Genomic DNA, 19,835 nt, shown 5'->3' with positions numbered 1-19,835 from the left:
GTCCAGAGACAGCGCAGCCACGGGCTCTTCTGGGTGGGACCCCGCCTGCCACCTCGGGGGCAGCCGCAGACGGCAGCTTACCTTCCTTGGGCCGGCAGACGACCTTCGAGGACTTGGTGCACACGCTGGAAGGCAAGTGTTGCAGCTTCAGACCCCGGAAAATGAGGTAAGTTGCTTCTACCCCCAGTCTCTGCCCTCCCTGCCACGCTGGAGGCTTCACCCTCTGTGCACACCCCTGATGCCAAGCCCCCAAGGCCTGCCAGAAGCCCAAAAGAACTACCCAGACGAGCCACCCGTTCTAACTGTGCAGAGTGTGGACGAGGCGAGGTAGGCAAAAGCCGGACACAGAAGGGAGGCCAAGAAGGAAGGCCGGGGTCTCCCCGAGAAGGGGGCTGATCCCCGCGCCATGGCTCCTGTGTGCAAGCGTGCGTGTGTGCATCCATGCGCATGTGCACCCAGGGTTGTGTGTGCCTGTGCATGTGGTGTTGTGTCCACTTCTGTGTATGTGAACACATTGTGTGCCTGTGCGTGGGTGCATAGATGTGAATGCTCGTGGGTGCATATGCATCTGTGTGGCCGTGTCACAGGTGCATGCATGTGAGCATGTGTGTGTGTGCCTGTGTGTGTGCAGCCCTCCCACACGTTCCCTACGATATAAGCCTAGGTACCAAGACTGGCAGATGTCGTCCGTGGGAACAGACACTCCAGGTAGGTAGCGGGTGTCCTCGATATAGCAGCCACATTGGTCTCTTCTGACGCACTTCTTCAGGTCCTCGTCATAGATGGGCCTGTGCTTAGGGCACCGGGGGTAGCAGCCTAGTGGGCACAGGTCACAGGGCTTGGACATGGTGGAGGACCCCATGTCCACCAGACCCCACCCATGGGCCCCACTCTGGCAGGTCCTTCTCTGCAGGATGTCCCTATGGAAAGGCCAGGGACTGGAAAGGCAGGGACCTGCATCCCCCCAGCTGGGCCCTGCACACTGCCACATGGCCAAAGTGACAACTAGGTCCCGCCACCTGCTGAGGGACAGCCTGGCCCTGCCCAGCCTCCAGGTTGCACCCTGGGTCCTGACCTGACGTCCCTCCCACGAGGTAGGAGGCTCCCTCCCCAGACTTCACAGCTCAGTCCTTCATGTCGCTGGTTCTCAGCTCAAAGGCCCTGGAGAGGCCTCCCAGACCCACCTCTGAAAGCTCCCTCCCCCTCGTCCTGCTCTGCAGGTCTCATAGCACTCTCTGCTCCTGGCAACACCCGGGGCCTGTTAACCTGCTTCTTTTCTGCCTCCCCCCAAGAGGGCGGGGTCATAGCTCAGTCTCCAAGCCCACTGTGCAATCAACAGACTCTGCAGAAATTGAACCTGGCCCACCCTGAGACTCGGGGTCCCCAGCCCCCACAGAGCCGCTCTCAGGGTGACCACAAGGGTCTCCAGAGGAGACTGTCCTGCAGCCCCAGGCCAGCAGGGCAGGGCAGGCCACTCTCACCCAGGAGGCCCCGCTCACCCTCAAGATAGGACATGGAGATGCTGGAGTGAATGCCATTGATGGTCCTGCAGGTCTCGAAGCTGCGGTGCCCACAAGGCTCGTAGTGCCACTCACACTCGTGCGGGGGGTTGTAGTAGTCACAGAATATGGCTGGGGAGGAGGGAGGTGAGCTCAGACTCAGGCGAGTGCGGAGGCCAGGTCCGGGGGACAGGCCGGGAGGGGCCAGCTCCCTCCTGCCACCCCAGGCAGCACTGTAGAAGAACTCCTCTACTTTCACGACCACACATTACTAATTGTATTCTTAAATAGCTCCCTAGGCCCCGAGGGAGGACACTTTGATCCTTGGGTTGGGGGAGGCGGGCAGGGGACCACATACACCCCATCCCTTGCAAGGGTAATGAGCACCGCCTGACCTGCTGGCACCCAGGCCCAGGATGGGCAGACACTCACGGCACAGGTCTGGCGTCCTCCAGAACACACAGGCCCCCTCCTTGGTGCACTCCTGGGCGTAGGCGGCCACGGCAGAGCAGAAGCACTCGCAGTCGCCGCCTGAGTCGCAGGAGCACGAGTCATAGACACAGGCCTCGTAGAAGGGCGTGGGGTCCACCTGGGGAGAAGCCACCATGAGCCCTGGGCCTGTGCTGCTCCATGGGGCCAGGCCTCCCACTGCGGCCGGAGGACCTCAGGACCCAGAGACCAGCCCCATTCCTGGGACAGGGGGCGGTCATCCAGCACTAGCTTCCCAGGCCTCCAGTGGGGCTGACGGGTGAGGTCCAGACACAGTTGGCCAACTCTGGCCATGCAGACCCTCAGGGGCCCGGGGTCTTCTGCCATGAGACAGGCCACCCTGCACCTGCTCCCTCGCCCCCACTGCCTGGAGCTGAGGACCATCGGGTCTTAGGGGCTGTGTGTCCTTTCTCCCTCCTGGAAGGTAAAGGAGGCTGTGGGTCCAGCCAGAGTTCTCAGAGGGAAAGCTGGTCCTCTGGTCGTGTGTCCAAAGGACATGGAGGATGGTGCTGAAGCTGGAGGTGACGCAGCTGAGCCACACCCAGTGTGCGCACCAGGCAGGGAGATGTTGCCCACCCACAGCCAGTCCCATGCCCGCCACCCACACCTCCCCCACCTTGCTGTGGCAGGCGCTGAAGACTGGGCTCTTGATGATGCTGCACTGCTTCTTGGCCCAGGAGCGGCGGTGCGGCTTCAGGGTGCACGGCTCGGGGGTGGCGCTCACGTCCGGGCAGGTGGGGGCCTCCTTCCAGCTGTTCCCGAAATCCAGCTCGCTCTCCACCACCATGAGGTCCCGCGTGGTGAAGTCATTGTTGGAGCGCTGGTCGAAGTTCCCACACAGGCCGCACACAGTGCCCTGCGGAGACCAGCAAGCCGGGGGCTTCGTGAGGGGGCTCGAGGGAGGGAGGGGTACGGCCCCGCTGTGCCTGGGAGGCCCGGTGTGCGTGCAGGACCAGCCCTGCAGAGGCCTGGTGGGCAGGGGAGGCTGCGTACCTTGTAGGAGGGGGCCAGCTTGATGAAGATGGTGGTCCTCTTGTCCCAGATGACGATGATGCCGATGCTGGCCTCCACCACCAGGTACTGGCCCACCTCCCGCGTGGTGTAGGCCACATGGTGGCCCACGTCACGCTGGATCACCACGCGGTGTTTGTCCTCCAGCTTCAGCTCTGTCCTCTGTGCCCAGGGGAGAGGCCCAGTCACTGGCCAGGTCCAAGGGTCCCCGAGGACCCTCACATCCCTGGGGATGGGCAGCACTCACCCCGATGAAGATCTTGATGGCCTTGGAGCAGGTGACGCCCGTGGTGCCACACGGGACATTCTCAGTGATGATGCTGAAGGAGCCCAGTGAGGAGTTCTGGCCGCAGTAGTCCTGGGGACCCATGGCAGAGTGTGAGGCAGGCCAGCTGGGCCACAGGTGCCCCACTGGGAGCCCCACCCCAGCTGAGCCTCAGCCCCTCCTCTGTCAAGAGGGGATAACCATGCCACATGAGGGACCTAACCCACCTCTAACACCCACACCCCCCATGCACTCAAGAGAGGGTCACAGGATGGGAGGGTGGAGGAAGGGCTGGCCCCTCACACCCACAGGAGCCTTCACTGAGAGCAGCTCAGGGCCGGCAGAGCGTGGACATGGGCAGGTGTAGGCCTTGGCGGTGCCCTTGCCTCACCTGAACGGCCACGTAGGAGCAGTTTCCATCGAAGTTGTAGTACTTCCCATCAAAGGTGATGTAGTGGCTGCTCCCATGGATGACACAGGTGCCGTGGCACACAGACTGGGTGCACGCCCAGCGTCCTCTCTGGCAGGTGCTGAGGAGAGCAGGAGAGGGGCCTGGAGGCACTACAGGGCCCAGGGCCTCCCAGCCCTGCTCAGAGGGCAGCCTGGCCGAGCCAGGGGCACGGTGCCGACACCTCCCCAGGCAGCTCACACACGATGCCTGCCAACCCACACCAGCTCGGCAGGTGCCACCCCAGTGCCCCTCCGATCCCGGCCAGGGTCTTGCCCGCAAGTGGAGTGCCACGCGGCCCTGCTGGCCCTAGCTGGCCCCACGGGAAACAGCCCCAACCCTTGGCCTGGCCTGCAGGACACGCTCCAACTGAAGGGCAGCCAGGCCAGGCCACTCACCAGATGTTGCAGTCCACCTTGATCTTGTCCCCGCGGGAGAAGAAGCCCTTGTTGTGCACACAGGGGCAGTCCTCCTCCACAACGCAGCCGCCTCGGCCGTCATCGATCAGCCCCTCGGGGCACACGCAGCCACTCACACACTCTGTCTGGTACTGTGGGGTGGTGGCGGAGCAGGGTTCAGGCATTAGATGCCAGGCCCGGGATCTTGGCTGCCCTTGGCTGGCCCCTCCTCTGACACTGCAGACTCCTCTTGTGTCCCCCACCCCCATCCCCGCCTCCACCACTTGACCCCTGATCCCTCTGTCGGGCCCACCCCTGGAGCCCTTCTTCCTTGGACACCTCCACTACTGGGCAGGGAGACACGTGAGTGCTGCCTGCCAGGGGCCCCTACACTGGCCCCTGTGACCCCAGCAGACTAAGCGGAGCCTGCAGGCCGCCACCAGGCCCCAGGGACAGGAGGGGTCAATGAGCCTCATGGGTCCTCAGGACATGGCAAAGCAGCTCAGGGTCAGGGTGGGAGTTTGGCTGAACCCTCCCCTCCACAGCCACCCCAGCTGTGCCCTCTCCTCCCTGGTTGCCCCGGGAGCACCCTCCCCTCCATGGCAGTCCCAGCACGCACGTGTCCTGCAGCCAGCGTCTGGCAGCTGAGGGGGCGGGGGTTCCGGATGGTCAGCGCGGTCTGGTTGTTGCAGTCAATGTGGATCTTTGGGGCTTTGCAGGCTGCAGACAGAGGAGCCACCCCAGCTCAGCTGAAGTAGGCGGCTGGCGGGCTCAGGCAGGAAGGAGAGGGGGTAGGGGGAGCAGGCTGAGGGGCAAGGGGCAGGGGGCCCGACCTCAGGCCACATTCACTTACCCTCGCCAATCAGCTTGACTGGATTGCAGTGCAGCCTCCCGTTGCGGCACACGCTGCAGGGAGAGTGGGAAGGTGAACGGGGCCCTTTGAGGACAGGCCCAGAGACTCTGTGGGGCGGGGCGGGGATGGTGGCTCCCCCAGGTAGAGCCAGCCCTGCCCACCCCCGTGCCATCCTTCCTGGCCCCAGCCCACTCACCACCGCTCCTCCTGCCTCAAGACCACCTCCCCTGCCTCCAGGTAGAGGCCTCGGTGGTAGCAGGAGCACTTAGCCAGGGGCACACAGCGGCCCTTCTCGTCCAGGAAGGTGCGGTCGGGGCAGCCGCAGCCGTCCACGGGCGCGAAGCCCTGGAGGCAGTGGGCGTCGGCCTCGGACAGCGAGCGGCAGGTCTGCTGGCAGGTGGTCAGGTTGTACAGGAAGATCTGCGAGTTGGGGCAGGAGCCCACGTCCCTGTCTGCAGAGGGGCAGGGCCGGAGTGAGGGCACGAGGGACGGCCCCAGCCACGTCCCCGCAGGCGGCCAGCGGAGCTCTCATCCTAGGGCCGCCCCGGCTGTACAGGTGGCCCGCCCCACATGCCTCCCTGTCCAGGCAAACGGGTAGCGGCCACAGTTCAGACCCCTTCCCACAAGCGTGGAGCAGCCGAGCACCGGTTTCCCGCCTTCCTGGCAGAGGAAGCTGGAAGCTGCGTCACCCGCTAGCAGTGGACCGATCCCTCTCCCTGGACTCAGGGTGAGTTGCCACTGGGGACAGGGGCTGAATCAAAGGCCAAGCCCCAGCCCCCCGCCCTATAGAGAAGCCAGGACCCCGAGCCCAGGACACCGGCAGGGGACGGCACTCACTGCAGACGTTCTCCCGCCAGCCCCACAGCATGACGCCCTTGGCAGCACAGGCACGGGCGTAGGAGGACAGGGCGGCGCACAGACACTCCTCGTTGTTCTGGCAGTTGCACGTGTCGTACTTGCACCTCTGGGGGTAAACCGAGGCAGGGCAGTGAGGGAGGGAGCTGAGCTTGGGGACGCACACACATGTGCAAGCACTCCCGGACACGCACTAGTATACATGCACCCACACATACACACGTGAGCACGCTTAAACTCCCACTTCCACACGTCCAAAAACATAACACACTCACACATGCATGCACACATTCACGGTGCACAGAGACACGTTTACACGTGTGCACACAAACATACGTGTATGCACACTCACACACATGCTTACACGCACAGACACTCAGCAGCCCCTAGCGAGAACCTCACAGACAGCCAGTCAGGCTCAGCCAGGCGCACCGGGGACACCTTCCTGTCACGGAGCAGAGAGGGGCTGGGGACGGCAGGTGTGGGTCCCACCCACCTTGTAGTACTCAGCTGGGTCCACAACCGAGTGACACCTGCCGAAGGGGGACTCCGTCTTCCTCAGCAGGGAGCACCAATGCTCAGCATAGTTGGCTGCAGAGGCCGGTCAGAACCTCAGGGGTGGCCCCTCCAGCAAGTGCCCTGAGTCTGGCTGCTTGGTGGCCCAGGCTGGAGCAGACACTGTCCCCACTGTGGACTGAGCCGGTCCCCCTCCAGGCCAACTCAGTGCAGGACAGTGCCCCGTGCAAGGCAGGGGCGCCCACCACCCACCCTCTCTGCCTCCTGGGACGCAATAGGCAGCATGGCGGGTGTGAGGGTATCCTGTCATGGCACCAGGCCAGTCCCTGGAGGAGGGCCACCACCCAGCCATTGGCAGGTCTAGTACCTCTGCCATGTCACTTGGTGGGCTGCCATCATGGGCCACCATAACCCAGACATGTGGCAGAAAGTAGCAGGCGGGCCCTGAGTGGGGCAGGCCATCTCACCTCCACCCACCCCCACGTCCCAGCAGGAACCCCATCTGCCTCACCACTCTCGATGTTGAGGGAGCAGGGGTCGTCCAGCCAGTCCAGCTTGTCGGGGCAGCTCGACTGGACCTTCCAGGTGTTGGCGAAGCTCGCCCCCATGGCCTCCACCAGCCCACCAGCTGTCTTGAAGTCATCGCCCTCCAGGCCATTGAAGTTCCCACAGAGGCCTGAGGGGCCGAGGGACCAGGTTAGGAAGGGCCTGGCAGGGTAGGCCCCACGTGGGACTCTGTCGCGGGAGCAGGCACGGCCACTCACCCTGCACGCGGCCCTGGGCGGCCTGGTCCAGCGTCAGGAAGAGCTGCATGACCGGCACCAGCTGGACCTGCATCCTGAGGCCGAAGGCGGTGTTCACGATGAGGTGATGCGAGGACGGTTGGAAGATGGAGAAGCTCGCTGCCAGGTGGGACGGGGAGGGCATTGTGGGGTGGTGAGGGGCCGCTCGGCAGGCCCTCCCCAGGCCCGCCACCTTCAGCAAGCCGGTCTGGTGCTGCAGGGGGACCGTCCCCCTCCCTACCTGGGCCCCGGCCCATCACTCACCCGTCACGTGGGGCAATTTCACCTGCAGCTCGTTCAGGAGCACAGTGCCATCCGACTTGAAGACCACCACCTGAGGGAAAGGCCAAGGGACGGTGGGGCTAAGGGCCATGGAGCCCCCGGGGGTGCCGGCAGGGCAGGGGCGGGGTACCCACGTTCTGCTTCTTGTCGGCCAGCAGCACCACCGTCTTCAGGCAGGTCTGCTTGTCCGTGGAGCCGCAGACAGCCAGCTCGCCCAGGAGGGCGTAGGAGTCATTGTGGTCGCTCTGCGGGGAGGGCGGAGACACTGAACGAGCAGGGGAGCAGGGAGAGCCAGCTCCCCACACGTGCCTGCCTGCCCGCCATGCCCACCTACCTTGGTCAGCACGTAGTAGCAGTCCCCGTGGAAGGTGTACCTCTTCCCGTCAAAGGTGGTGATGTGGGAGCCGCCCTCCAGTGCACAGGACCCGGGGCATGGCCGGTCTTTGCACACCCAGCGGCCGGCATTGCACACGCTGCAGGCAGTGGGGCCCAGGGTCAGGACCAGCTACTTCCCCTAGGCTGCCGGGCCCCCAGCCCAGATCCCCAGAACCCCCCACAATCTGGCCCCCAGCCCCGGCCCCCGGGACCCACCACTGCTCGCAGTCCTTGGTGATCTCCTGGCCGGGCACGTACTTCTGTCCCTGCAGCTTGCAGTGGCACTGGCTCACGGGGATGCAGCCGCCGCCCGCAATGTCATCATACACGGTGCCTGGGACAGCGCCGGGCGGGGCGTTACACTCGCTGGCCTCGGAAAGTGCCAGATTCCCCACAATGGGGCTGCCATTGCCAAAGCCACAGCCGTGGGACAGCCTCCGGAAGATGCCGGAATCCCCGAGGGGGGGCTGCCAGCCAGGCCTCCCTCCCACAAGCACCTCTGGTCCTTTGGGTGACACCATGGTCCCCACACAGTGTCTGGTCAGGGCCGTGCCACGGGGGCCTGAGAGTCAGGCCCCTTCCCAGGATCCTACAGACTCCATGGGCCGGACAGGAGGAGGTCTGTCAAGGGGTGACAACCAGGAACGTTCCTCCCCCCAGACTCCCAGAAGCCACCATCATGTGTGAATGAGGTGGGAACTTCAGCATTTGTGCCCTTTCTCCCTGTTCCTCGTCCCTCGATTTCAGTGGGGTCATTGTGCCTCGCTTCCTGTGCCATCGCTGCCCCCCACCACCCGGCACCACCATCCCAGCATGGCTGTCCCCCTGGTGCAGCGGAAAACCCAAGGCCACTGGTCTCAGTGCCCTCAGGCGAGGGTGGGCCGTATCAGGGCACCACCCCTCCTGCCCCCGCATGCCCGTGGGTGCCCCAGCGCACACCTTCAGGGCAGAAACAGCCGTCCAGGCGGTGCTCCTCACACAGGCTGCTGACCTCCAGGTGTGAGCAGGTGTCCATGCAGGGCGAGCCACTCTCCAGGTAAACCATGTTCCCGGGGCAGCTCTTGGCTAGAAGGGCAAAGGACAGCCCCTGAGACGTGAGGCACTTACGCCAAGGGTGGAGGGCAGCTGGTGGGGGAGGGGAGAGGCTGGACCTGCCCGTGGGGTGCACCCAGAGGGCTGTAGTCTCCCACCCAGGCGGTTTCTCCCGCCCACCCCAAAGCCAAGGCCGCCTCAAGGGTGGGCAGAGGTGTGACTCCTGCTCCAGGGCACCAGGCTGCCCTGCCCTGGGCCGGCAAGGCTGCAGTGCTCCCTGTGGATTGGTGGATCATCCCCCATGTGCCCCTGGGTCCCCGCCCTCCCGATTCATGCGCGTGGCGCTTACGACAGAGAGTGCCAGTCCTCCAGTTCCCGGGGCGCCCGCCAGCATGCGAGCACTGGCGGGAGAACTCGGCCAGGGTGCTGCAGATGCAGGAGGCGCCCGAGGGGCACTGGCAGCGGTCCTGCACACAGGCCCGTACGTACGACTCCAGCGGCACCAGGCCCAGGCAGTCCTTGAAGGCCGCGGCTGTCAGCAGCTTCTCGCACTCGGCGCGCTGGTGGGCAGACACGGGCAGTGGGCGGGGCTGCTCACGCCCTCCTCCCCTCCACACCGCCAGAGGTCCCCAGCAGAGACCAGTGGGCACAGGGCCCTCTGAGGAGAGGGGTGGGCACAGCTCCCATAGGGTCCCCCCCCGGGAATGGCTCCTCCCCTGGGCAGGGGTCCCCGGCCAGCCACTCACGTGCTCAGAGCAGGACTCAGGGGTCTGCCCCTCCTCGGGGTCATCGCACACCACCTCGGGCTTGTTGATCTTCTGCATGTTCCCGAACTGGACAGCACTGAAGAGCATGCCTGGGGGACCACAGCCGGTCAGCGAGGGGCACCCGGGAGTCTGCACACACCTGCCCCCTAAGCCCCCGAGGAGGCCCTCACCATCAGACAGGAACTCGGAGTAGCTCTGCAGGCCGTTGTAGTCTCCACAGAGCCCGCACGTGTGGTTCTGGAATTTACTGTCCAGCTCCAGCTGTCGGGGGAAGAGAGAGCAGGTGAGCAGCCATGGCCAGGCAGCACCTGCAACTTGTTTGAATGGGTGTAGCAGGAGGGCTGTGGTCAGCCAGGGGGTGTCCTGGCATCACTGAGGACCAGGAGGGGATTGGGAGATGGGGAGGGCTGGCCCACCACCCGAGGCCCCGAGGTGCCTTTCTGGGTGGGCTCCCTGGCCCCGCCTCTGCCCCCAGCCTTCTCCACCAGCAGACAGGCTGCTCCACACTCCCAGCCCACCATGGACACCCCTCTTGGTGAGGATGGGACCACTGGCAACCCACTGCTCCCCTGGAGTCCCAGAGCTCTGATGGAGTCCCCTCGGCCCCCAGGGCCCTGTGGCGCTGGGGCGGCACCCACCATGAGCGAGTCCTCCCGGTCCCACAAGAGGGTGAGGCCGGCACGGGAGTAGACCTTGGTATAGGCGTCGTTCCTCTCGATGAGCAGCCCGGGGCTGTAGTGCGGGGTGCTGACCCTGGGGGGGGCAACAGGGTCATGAGCCAGCCCACAGAGCCGCCCAGCCAGGCCCAGGGGTCCCGCTGCCCAGAAGTGACTGAGGCTGTGCATCGTGTGGGCTGGGATGGCCTGGCCTCAGCCTCTCAGCCAGCCCTGCCAGGCCAGCTCCTGCCCTGTGGCCACGAAAGGCCTTGTCCTCCCTCTCGGGGGACTTGAGCAGTGACCAGAGACCCTCTCCACCTGGGCTGGCCGGGCTCCTTCACAGAAAGCCACACCCTGCCTGCCGTTCTCCGTCTCTGCACCCCTCCTCTGGGTCTGTCCTGGGCAGGAGCCCCACGACAGCCCTGAGAGTGGGGAGGGGCTTCTCCATCCACCGCCCAGGGTGGGCCCAGGCTCTGTGCTCACCCCAAACTCTGCCTCCGTGGGCCCTGTACCCACCCCCACCCTGAGACTGGGGCTGGCTGCCAGGGCTGCAGCCTCTAGGAGAAACAAGATCCCCTGGTGCAGGGAGAAGGCGGACCACGCAGGTGGGGAGCCGCCAGACAGGAATGCACTTAGGCTCCATTGTTCAGGACACAATGGGGAACAAAGGCTGGGGTGGTGGGCTGGGGGCCCCCAAAAGCCCCCCGCTGCAGGGCATCTGTACCTGGCACAGCAGGGCATAGGGCCTCCTCCCCAGAGGTTGCCAGGCCACCCCCACCAGGATGGCCACCTGTCCCCCATGCAGGCCCAGAGCCTGGTGGGCTGTGAGCCATGGGGCTGTAAGACTGTGGGAGAAATAAAACCCCTTCCCTGGTCCCTCACCCATGGGGCTCATCAGTGTTTGCTGAATGAATCAGTGACCTGAACTGAAACCCCAGTGTTCTCCTTAGCCATGTGCCAGGGTGGAGAGGGGCTTGTGGGGGCTGGCCAGGCTCATGTTTGCTCACAGAAGCCACGGGGCCCCCTGTCTAGGATGTGGGGGGACGCCGCCCGACCGCACTCACATGGCCCCGTTCAGCACAGCCAGCTCGGGGGTGAGGTAGACCGTGTCGTCCTTGACGGTCAACAGGATGTACTCGACCTGGGGGTGGCCACCCTTGTGGCCTGGACCCCGCTTCAGGTGCACAGCAAACTCCTTGTAGGTGTCACGGCAGTCCGAGGCAAAGTTGTAGTCGCAGAGGCCGGGGAAGCGGAAGACGTCACCGTCGAAGGTCTTGTAGTGGAAGTCGCCCCAGGTGCTGCAGATGTTGTGGCCATGGTTGCGCGTTCTGCCCTCTGGGGAACAGCGGGACAGAGCGTGAGCCCCCCAGGCTGCCCTCAGGCTCGTCCCCAGGCCCCAGCCCAGCCACTGCCCTCAGGACCCTCCAGAGGCAGCTGAAGCGGCTCAGGTGGTCCTGCAGGAGGGGCCTCTGCTAGACTGTGGTCACCTCGCCCGCAGTCTCAGCCCCCAGAAAGGACGTCTCCAGTGTCGCGCCCTTGCACCCCGGCCTGGTGTGGCACATGGCCATTGGCCCAGCAGGCAGTGGGGGCAGGGGTCTCTCAGGTTCCCTGAGTGCCCTGTCCACCTGGCCCAGTGCCACCCAGCACCCCATCACTGCCACACTCCATCCACTCCATGCCCCACCCAGCCGCCTCTCATCCAGCAGAAGGGCAGTGCTGGACCCGTCCGAGGGTCCCCACTTTGTGTCCATCCATTTGGGTCCAGGGCCCCCCGGTGGCTTTCTCACGCAGCCCTGCGGGATAGAGATGTCCCCATCCCACATTCGGTCTTCTCTGGCTGAAGCCACCTCTCCGGCTCCTCAGAAGTGGCCATCTTGGCCTTGCCCCTCCCAGGGTCCCTTGGACTGGCCTCCCCCACACCCACGGACGACAGTCTGGCGCAGGTGTTTCCACCTGGTATCACCCCCGGGAACGCTCTGTGCTGGCGATGGCTTTCAAAGGAATGACGGGAGCCCAAGACCACCTGTCCTTTCCTCCCTGCCTCCTTCTTTCCCTTGTTCCCTTCCTCCTTCCTTCCTTCCCTCCACCCAAAGTCAGGAGGGGTTGGGGGCTGCAGGAAGCTGGACCCAGCCTGTCTACCCCAGAAGATGCCAGGCTGCCCCAAATGCTGGCAGAAGAGGATCGCCTCCTCCTCCCAGGTAGGACCGTCTGCTCTGGGTTGCCCCGGATGTCCTGTACCCTCAGGTCGTGCTGCCCATAGTGCTGCCCGCTGCCCCTCACCTCTCCGCAGCTCCTCGCCCCTGGCCAAGGTCAGGGCCAGGCAGAGGGCCACTAGGCGGGCTAGTGGCAGCCCCATGGTGGCTCAGAGGCTGGTGTGGGAGAGCAACAGCGGACAGGTGTCTAGGCCTTATATGCCCTGCAGGGCCATCAGAAGGCAAGAGGGCAGGGGAAGGGCGAGGGGTGGGTGGGGCCTTAGCCAGATTATAGAGAAATCAGCTGTGGGGTCCTCCCCTGGGCCGTGAGGAAATATTGACTCAGGTTAGCTGAGGTTTATGTTTTTATTGCTGCCTAGGTAAAGGTGACCCTCTCAGGATGCTGAAAACCCAATTACCCCAATTCCGACACACACCCAAGGGAACTTGAACTTCGGAACTTCGTCCCTCCCCGCTATAAGCGGGCCCAGGCTCACGGGTGGGAGACCCTGCTGGAAGCCCGTCCTGTAGGTTGCTGTTCCCCACGGCCCCCAGCACACCAGGTCCAATGCCCCACGGAGCTTGGGCAGCACCAGCTGCTTGGCCTGGTTGGGAGATTGCCTGGGCCCAGCCTCCCTCACCAGGGGTCCTGCCCTCCCTGCACCCAGTCCCACAAGGCAGGGAGGGTGTGGGCTCCTGTGGGGTCCCAGGGGCCACCCTGTCTCAGTGTGGGCTCGGCTCTGGGCCCATCTTGGCTGGCGGCTTATTGAGCTCCATCAGGGGCCCCCGGCTCCAGCCCACCCTCTAATCCCTTCCTTCCCCCAAGAGGAACCAGTCCCTGGGTAACATGTAATCAGAACTTGGGGAACCCAGCCAGGGGACGCTTTATGGAATCAGTCCTTGGGGCCACAGGGCAACTGGCTCAAGGCCACGAGTGGCCATCCCGTGGGGAACAGGGCCAGGGTCTCAGACATGGCCACAAGCATGCACAGGCCTCAGGGCTGCTGCTGGTAGGGAGGCAGCCCCGACCCCCAGCACAGGCCCTGCCCAACCTCAGCCTCCCCAGGATGTGTGGGGAGAGCGGAGTGCTGGCCACAGGGTGCTGGAGGGCAGGGACAGCCTGCCTGGGCTCCCCGGGGCCACACCTCTCACGGTGGGAGGGTCCTGCCCCAAAGAGAGGAGTTGTGGCCTCTGATGAATCTCAGACCCTCGAGCTGAACCCAAAACCTGTCTGGAAATGCCCTGAGGAATCATGGTGTGGCGTTTGAACTTGTACCTGCCCCAACCTTGGAAGCCACTAGCCATGGCAGCCCTCGCCCCCCCCAAGAGAGTGACCAGTCCAGGAGTGCACAGGCAGGCCCCACCGTGCACCAGGTGGGTAAACTGAGGTCTGGGGGCTCCCTTCCCTACACTTTCTTCCTCCAGAAAACAGACATGCATCCTGAATTGCGATTCTGACATTAGCAAGTGAGAGAGTGGACAGCAAGCTCAGATAGTGGGGGAGGCTCGAATTCCAAAACAGTGGTCCCCAAGTTTCAGGGGCAGGGGTGAGTGGGAAGGGGTTCATCTCCACAGTAATGGAGACCCTGGACAAGGGGGACGCCCAGGGGATGGGGGCATGGGACGCAGGCGCAGTGACCAGAAGCAAGTACGAGCTGAGATCAGAGCCCTGGCCTGGCACCCCCCGGGCCATCCCTGAGCGCTGTGCCTGAGCCTCTGCTGACAGGCCTTCCATGCCACAGTGACAGCGCCCAGGGCCAAGAGGCCTCTCACGCCGCCTGACAGTTCCCAGCAGTTCCCGGCAGGGCAAGGACATCAAGGGGCGAGTCCCCCAGGGTCTGAGAGGGTGACCAGGACCGAGGGCCCTGAGCCAACTACTCCCAGGATGTACCCCTCGTCCTGTGCTGCTGTGCCACCAGCCCCAGGCCAGGGACCGTCCTCCCCGTAGGGACCCAGGGACCTGGGCGCGTGAGGGATGCCAAGTGGCCCAAGCCAGGAGGAGCAAGGATTAGGAAACCAAAGCCACCGGGCCAGCATTATGCCACTTCCCAATGGGGCCTCCACAGGCTGGCAGTGAGCCCTGGGGAAACTCAGGAAGGGGCCCCCTCCAGGGCCCCAAAGGGCAGAGATTTTCCATGCCAGGCTCCCTTTGCCCTGGTGGTGATCAGAGGAATCTGGGCACCCAGGATGCTCAGCACAGCCTCTCCGCCCTGGGTCCAAGACGCGGGGGTCTTCCATGGGATTGAGAAGGTGGGATCTCCCCTTGGTTAGAGAAGGTTGGATCTCCTCTGGCACAGAGAAGGTGGGATCTCCCCTGGCATTGAGAAGGTGGGATCTTCCCTGGGACAGAGAAGGTGGGATCTCCCCTGGCATTGAGAAGGTGGGTTCTCCCTGGGATAGAGAAGGTGAGATCTTCCCTGGGATAGAGAAAGTGGGATCTACCCTAGGATTGAGAAGGTGGCATCTCCCTGGGATAGAGAAAGTGGGATCTCCCCTGGGATAGAGAAGGTGGGATCTCCCCTGGCATTGAGAAAGTGGGATCTACCCTGGGATTGAGAAGGTGCGGTCTCCCTGGGATTGAGAAAGTGGGATCTCCCCTGGGACAGAGAAGTGGGATCTCCCCGGCATTGAGAACATGGATCCTTCCCAGGTCTGGAGACTGTGGTCCTCTCTGGGGTCTGAGAAGGTCAGCCCTATTGCCCCTCTGGGTGAGGCGGTGGTGGTGACCTGAGGCCCAGAGGTCTGATTCTAACACCCCCTTGTCACAGAGTCTCAGGTGGAGGCTCCGGTGGGCAGCAAGGTCAGTCCACCCAACATCGGGTGGGAGGGAGCAGACGGAAGGTGGTGGTGAGGGCTCCGTCAGGCCACAGTGACAGCAGTAGCCCCACAGCCCTCAGCAGAGAATGTGGGACCCCTTTCCCAGGCTCCACTCCACCATCGGATGCCTGGTCCGTCCTCACAGCCACTGGACTTCTCACCCCAAAAGGGGTCTCTAGGGTGTCCCTTGCCGGTGAGTCAGTGGGGCACAGTCTCCGCCACACGCTGGACAGAAATAAACTGGAAATTCCCTGAATAGGCCTGTGGACACTTGACCCACGTACACATCCACCCGTCACCTTTAACCCGCACAGAGGCGGGGAAGGCCTGTCCGCCCTGCGCACCTGCCCTCCTTGTAGCTGGAGCCGTTCTCCCCTCCACCCCACAGGGACAGAGTTGTGGAAACTGCCCAGTGGTGTCTCTCTCTGCAACAAGGACGTGATGCCTCAGGGTGATGAGGACAGGGTCCCCCTGGAGGCTGCAGGGGAGGGGCTGACTGCCCATATGCACAGGGCCCTGGGCACCCCCGGGCCTCCCCTCCAGGCCCCACACCCACCAGTATTTACCCTGACAAGACACTGTTGTCAGGGACCACACGAGTTTACAACCTTGACCACAGGGAGGAGGCCACAAACACGTCACAAAACTCAGCCTAAAATGACTGTTCCACTGCAGCTGTCCACAAACCCTGAGTCATCAGGAACGGGAGAGGGCAGTGTGGACAAGAGTCACGAGAGGAGGAGGAAGAGGGAGGAAGGGGGAGGAGGGAAAAGGGCAGCAGTTGGGAGGGAGAGGGAGGAGGAGAGGAAGGGGGCAGGGAAAAAAGAGCAAGAGTCTCTACATGTGTAGACTCTTCTCCGACCCTGGGCCCAAGGGCAGCTCCAAGGCTCCGTCCTGGCCTCGGGGGACAGAGGGAGGGTGCGCCCAGAGAAGCCATGGGCTCCTAGCCCCTCCGGATCCCGAGGGAGTCACTAGCCTCGGCCAGCCACGGGGACAGAGTCCCTGGCAGGTGAGCATCTGGGGACTCAAAGGCGGGCAAATGAAAGCAGCCATAGCCCCCTCCCCCCGCCGGTGTCCTTCCTGAGATGTCAGAAAGGGAGACACAGACGTGGCTGCAGGCCCACTTCCTGCCCCTTCCAAGGTTCTGAGAGGCCTCGGGGTGTGCAGGCCCGGGCCCCACATCGCCTCCCCCTGGTCCGCAAGGGTTACAAGTGGACCCTTGACTCCCTCCCCGACCTTATGGGAAGGGTGGGCAGCTGAGCAGACAGAGGTATTTGTTCTGGGTGAGTCGGGGAAGAGCCGAGTCAGCAGGCTGGGCTCCTCTGCCTCGGGCCCTGGCAAGCGGGCGGTGGGCCAGGCTCCTCACTGCACTTCAGGAGACCAGGCACCTCCATGTCGTCACCCCACCTCCAGACCTGGCCCTGGTGTCACGCCCTTAACCTGACCATTGTCCTCGCCATGCTAGCCAGAGTGTCTCACCACTGTTGGCCTTCCTGCTGTGAGCATCTTGAGGGCAGCCTACATGGGCTCCTCTGTGGGCCAACTTCACAGCAGCTGTGCTCACAACTTTGCCTGTGGGAGGGTGAATGGGTGGGGGGATGGAGAAGGGAGGGAGGGAGGATAGGGGGATGGATGGATTGGTAGATGATGGATTGAGGGATGATGGATAGGTAGATGGGTGGATGATGGATGGGTGGATCAGGTCTTGAGTGGATGATGAAAGGATGGATGCATGGACAGAAGAACATATGTACGTCTGTTTGGATGGATGGATGGATGATAAGACATGGGTGAATAGTTAGAAGACGGATGGATGGATGGGTGGATGGGTGGGTGGATGGGTGGATGGGCGGGTGCGTGGTAGATGCATTGGTGGTTGGCTGAATGGATGGATGGGGGAGTGAGTGGACAAACAAATGAAATCTCTTGGGGTGGTGAGGTGCGCCTTCTGCAGCAATCCACACAGCTCCCACCTCACAATGGCTCATCGCGTGCAGTTGATGGCCGAGTGCTCAATCACCCCACTCCACTAAAGCCCTCCTCAGCCCTGGGAGGCAGGCACTCACATTCTTCCATTCTAGAGCTGAGGAAACCAAGGATCAGAGAGGGTGAAAGAGCTCCTTGAACTCGTGGCAGACCTGGCGAATGGTCCCGGTTTTTCCTCTCTGCCCCGAGCCCCCGCTGCCCACCACTTGACAATGTTGTGGCCATTTTTCACAGAGAGCTTACTGTGGCTCTTTGCAGAAACTCAATATGAGTAACAGAAAGTCAGAGGTTCCTGGGTCATGTCATCGCCCCCAGGCGAGGAAACTCTTCTTCCTTCCCCATGTGGTGCCCCCAGAACAGAGGGGATTGCCAATGGGCAATGGCCCGAAACCCCACGGCCCTTGCTGAGCTTCCCCTTCTGACCCACCCTGTGTAGCCTCAGGGTTGACTGTGTGAGTGTCTCGGGCTGAGTCACAAAGTCCCACACACGGGGCGGCTCAAACGCAGACGTTGATTGTCTCCCAGTCCTGGAGGCTGGACATCCGAGATCCAGGTGTCGCAGGGCTGGTTCCTCGTCTGCCCTCTCTCCTTGGCATTGGACACGTCTTCTCCCTGTGTCCTCACATGGTCGTCCCTCTGTGAGTGTCTGTGTCCTGAACTCCTCCTCTTATAAGGACCCCAGTCAGATTGGATCAGGCCCACCCTAGTGACCTCACTCTACCTTTATCACCTCTTTGAAGACCTTATTTATCTCCTAACACAGTCTCATTCTGAGGCGCTGGGAGTCAGGACCCCAACATGTGAATTTGACGGGGACACAGTTCAGCCCACAACAGTCTACAGGAACCAAAGTGGAGAAGTTGAGTCCAAACTCACTCCACAAGGAAGAAAATCACCCTCTCCCTTCAGGGACCTGGCAGGCGGGCGGAGGGCAGGGAGTGGCCACCGAAATCATGAATGGATGAGATTTGATTTGACGCCATCAGCAAACATTGGGGGAGCTTCTCCCCGAGAGTCGGCTGGTGCGTGACATTCTCAGAGCCGGTCAGAGCTGTGGGACACTGCTCTGGCCTCTGGTCACCAGTGTGTGGGCTCAGACTGGCCAGTTGAGGCCAGGGAGGGACTGACCACAATGTAGAGGAAGATCTAGGACCCAGCTGACCGTCTGGGCCTTGTCCAGCTGGACAGCGGAGGGGCGGGCTCAGGGCCACCCTGGGACAGCTGGGAGAGTCCACAGCCCCCCATCACCACCTGCCCACAGCGGCCTGAGTCTGACGCTTCCCCTGGGGCATGTTCTCTGTGGCCCATCACCTTGCGGCCCCAGGATCCCACACTGGATGGCACAGCCCACACTCACCGCCTCCCAGCTCTTTGCCTGGGAATGACTTCAAACACACTGTAAAGAACAGAGAATGATAAATAGATACCAGGTACCCACCGCCCAGCTGTAGCTAACATTAGCAAGTAACCATATCTGTTTGAGATATTTCCCAGCAGGGAACAAAGTCTTATAGATAGAATCGGGGTGTCCTTCCCAGAAAACCCTCCCACCCCAGAGACGACAGCTAGCCTGAATTCCATGGTTCTGAAAGGTTTTTATAATTTTATATTTGAGGTGTGAATGTAATAGATTATCCATCATATTCGAAATTCATAGGAATGGATTCAGTGTATGCATAAATCTGCATTTGGCTCAACATTGAATTTTCAGCTCATCCATGTTGGTACACACAATGCTAGTTTAACTGCTGTGTCACACTTCAGGGAACGTACATGCCCAGGTTTAGCCCGTCTCCTGATGGGTGGGCAGGTAGGCTGTCTTCGGTTTCTCGCTCTCATCGGGATGGGTCTGAGCACAGGCCTGCTGCTCCACGCGCCTGCCAGCGCTGGGTGTTGCTGCAGATCTGGGGCCAACATATGGGGTCCCGTGGCCGGTTCCACTTGCAACCCCCTGGATCCCAGTGGTCTTAAGCTTTTTGTTTGTGGCTTATTTTCTCTTTCACGTTTCCCGCCCTGGGACGTGCCTGCTCAGACCCCTCACCCACCTTCACGTTGGCTGGTGTGGGCATTCCCCAGATCTCTGGTCTCTCCCAGTCATACACATGGAAATTCTCTTCTTCCACTCTTCAGCCTGTATTTTTACTTTGCTGCACTGTCTTTTTTCGAACAGGATTGTTAAACTGTGATGCAGTCAAATGTCTGCATCTTTGACGGCTTGTGATTTCAGTGACTTGGTTGAGAAATCATTCCCACCCCTGAAGTCACAAACATTATGCCTTTATTTTCTCCCGAAAGTTTAAGATTGGCCTTGAGCTAACACCTGTGACAATCTTCTTCTTTTTTTTTAAATTCTTCTTCTCCCAAAGCCTCCTGGTACATTGCTGTATAGTCTAGCTGTAAGTCCCTCTAGCTCTGCTATGTGAGACGCTGCCACAGCATGGCTTGATGAGCAGTGGCATGTCCACACCCAGGATCCAAACCAGCAAAACCCTGGGCCACCGAAGCAGAGCGTGCAAAGTTAACCACTCAGCAATGGGCTGGCCCCTCTCCAGAAGATTTAAAGGTTGTGCTTTCCACGTCTAGTTATTTACTCCACTTGGTATCTTATTTTA

At 62.3% G+C, this 19,835-nt stretch overlaps 1 protein-coding gene across 1 annotated transcript in view; it reads right to left on the bottom strand.

The window, feature by feature from the left end:
* LOC123277934 (mucin-2-like) overlaps nucleotides 1–12,648 on the bottom strand; it is a 33,567-nt gene extending 20,919 nt beyond the window's left edge. The window contains exons 1-27 of the mRNA XM_070487465.1: nucleotides 12,509–12,648; nucleotides 11,293–11,563; nucleotides 10,211–10,325; nucleotides 9,743–9,833; nucleotides 9,552–9,661; nucleotides 9,155–9,365; nucleotides 8,713–8,838; nucleotides 7,990–8,107; nucleotides 7,733–7,871; nucleotides 7,533–7,643; nucleotides 7,381–7,450; nucleotides 7,099–7,236; nucleotides 6,846–7,010; nucleotides 6,315–6,409; nucleotides 5,801–5,927; nucleotides 5,160–5,415; nucleotides 4,964–5,016; nucleotides 4,730–4,830; nucleotides 4,111–4,262; nucleotides 3,656–3,794; nucleotides 3,247–3,357; nucleotides 2,982–3,161; nucleotides 2,605–2,844; nucleotides 1,932–2,088; nucleotides 1,500–1,631; nucleotides 669–816; nucleotides 82–125 (exon numbers count right to left, since the gene is read on the bottom strand). Coding sequence (XP_070343566.1) covers nucleotides 82–125; nucleotides 669–816; nucleotides 1,500–1,631; nucleotides 1,932–2,088; nucleotides 2,605–2,844; nucleotides 2,982–3,161; nucleotides 3,247–3,357; nucleotides 3,656–3,794; nucleotides 4,111–4,262; nucleotides 4,730–4,830; nucleotides 4,964–5,016; nucleotides 5,160–5,415; nucleotides 5,801–5,927; nucleotides 6,315–6,409; nucleotides 6,846–7,010; nucleotides 7,099–7,236; nucleotides 7,381–7,450; nucleotides 7,533–7,643; nucleotides 7,733–7,871; nucleotides 7,990–8,107; nucleotides 8,713–8,838; nucleotides 9,155–9,365; nucleotides 9,552–9,661; nucleotides 9,743–9,833; nucleotides 10,211–10,325; nucleotides 11,293–11,563; nucleotides 12,509–12,584 — 3,676 coding nt within the window. The 5' untranslated portion in view covers nucleotides 12,585–12,648. The remainder of the gene's footprint in view (nucleotides 1–81; nucleotides 126–668; nucleotides 817–1,499; nucleotides 1,632–1,931; nucleotides 2,089–2,604; nucleotides 2,845–2,981; nucleotides 3,162–3,246; nucleotides 3,358–3,655; nucleotides 3,795–4,110; nucleotides 4,263–4,729; nucleotides 4,831–4,963; nucleotides 5,017–5,159; nucleotides 5,416–5,800; nucleotides 5,928–6,314; nucleotides 6,410–6,845; nucleotides 7,011–7,098; nucleotides 7,237–7,380; nucleotides 7,451–7,532; nucleotides 7,644–7,732; nucleotides 7,872–7,989; nucleotides 8,108–8,712; nucleotides 8,839–9,154; nucleotides 9,366–9,551; nucleotides 9,662–9,742; nucleotides 9,834–10,210; nucleotides 10,326–11,292; nucleotides 11,564–12,508) is intronic.
* Between the last annotated feature and the right edge of the window lie 7,187 nt (nucleotides 12,649–19,835).

This window comes from Equus asinus, chromosome 17, assembly GCF_041296235.1.
Source record: "Equus asinus isolate D_3611 breed Donkey chromosome 17, EquAss-T2T_v2, whole genome shotgun sequence".
NCBI lineage: Eukaryota > Metazoa > Chordata > Mammalia > Perissodactyla > Equidae > Equus > Equus asinus.
The sequence above is the reverse complement of the archived record's forward strand: the minus strand, read 5'-3'. Positions and strand labels throughout refer to the sequence as shown.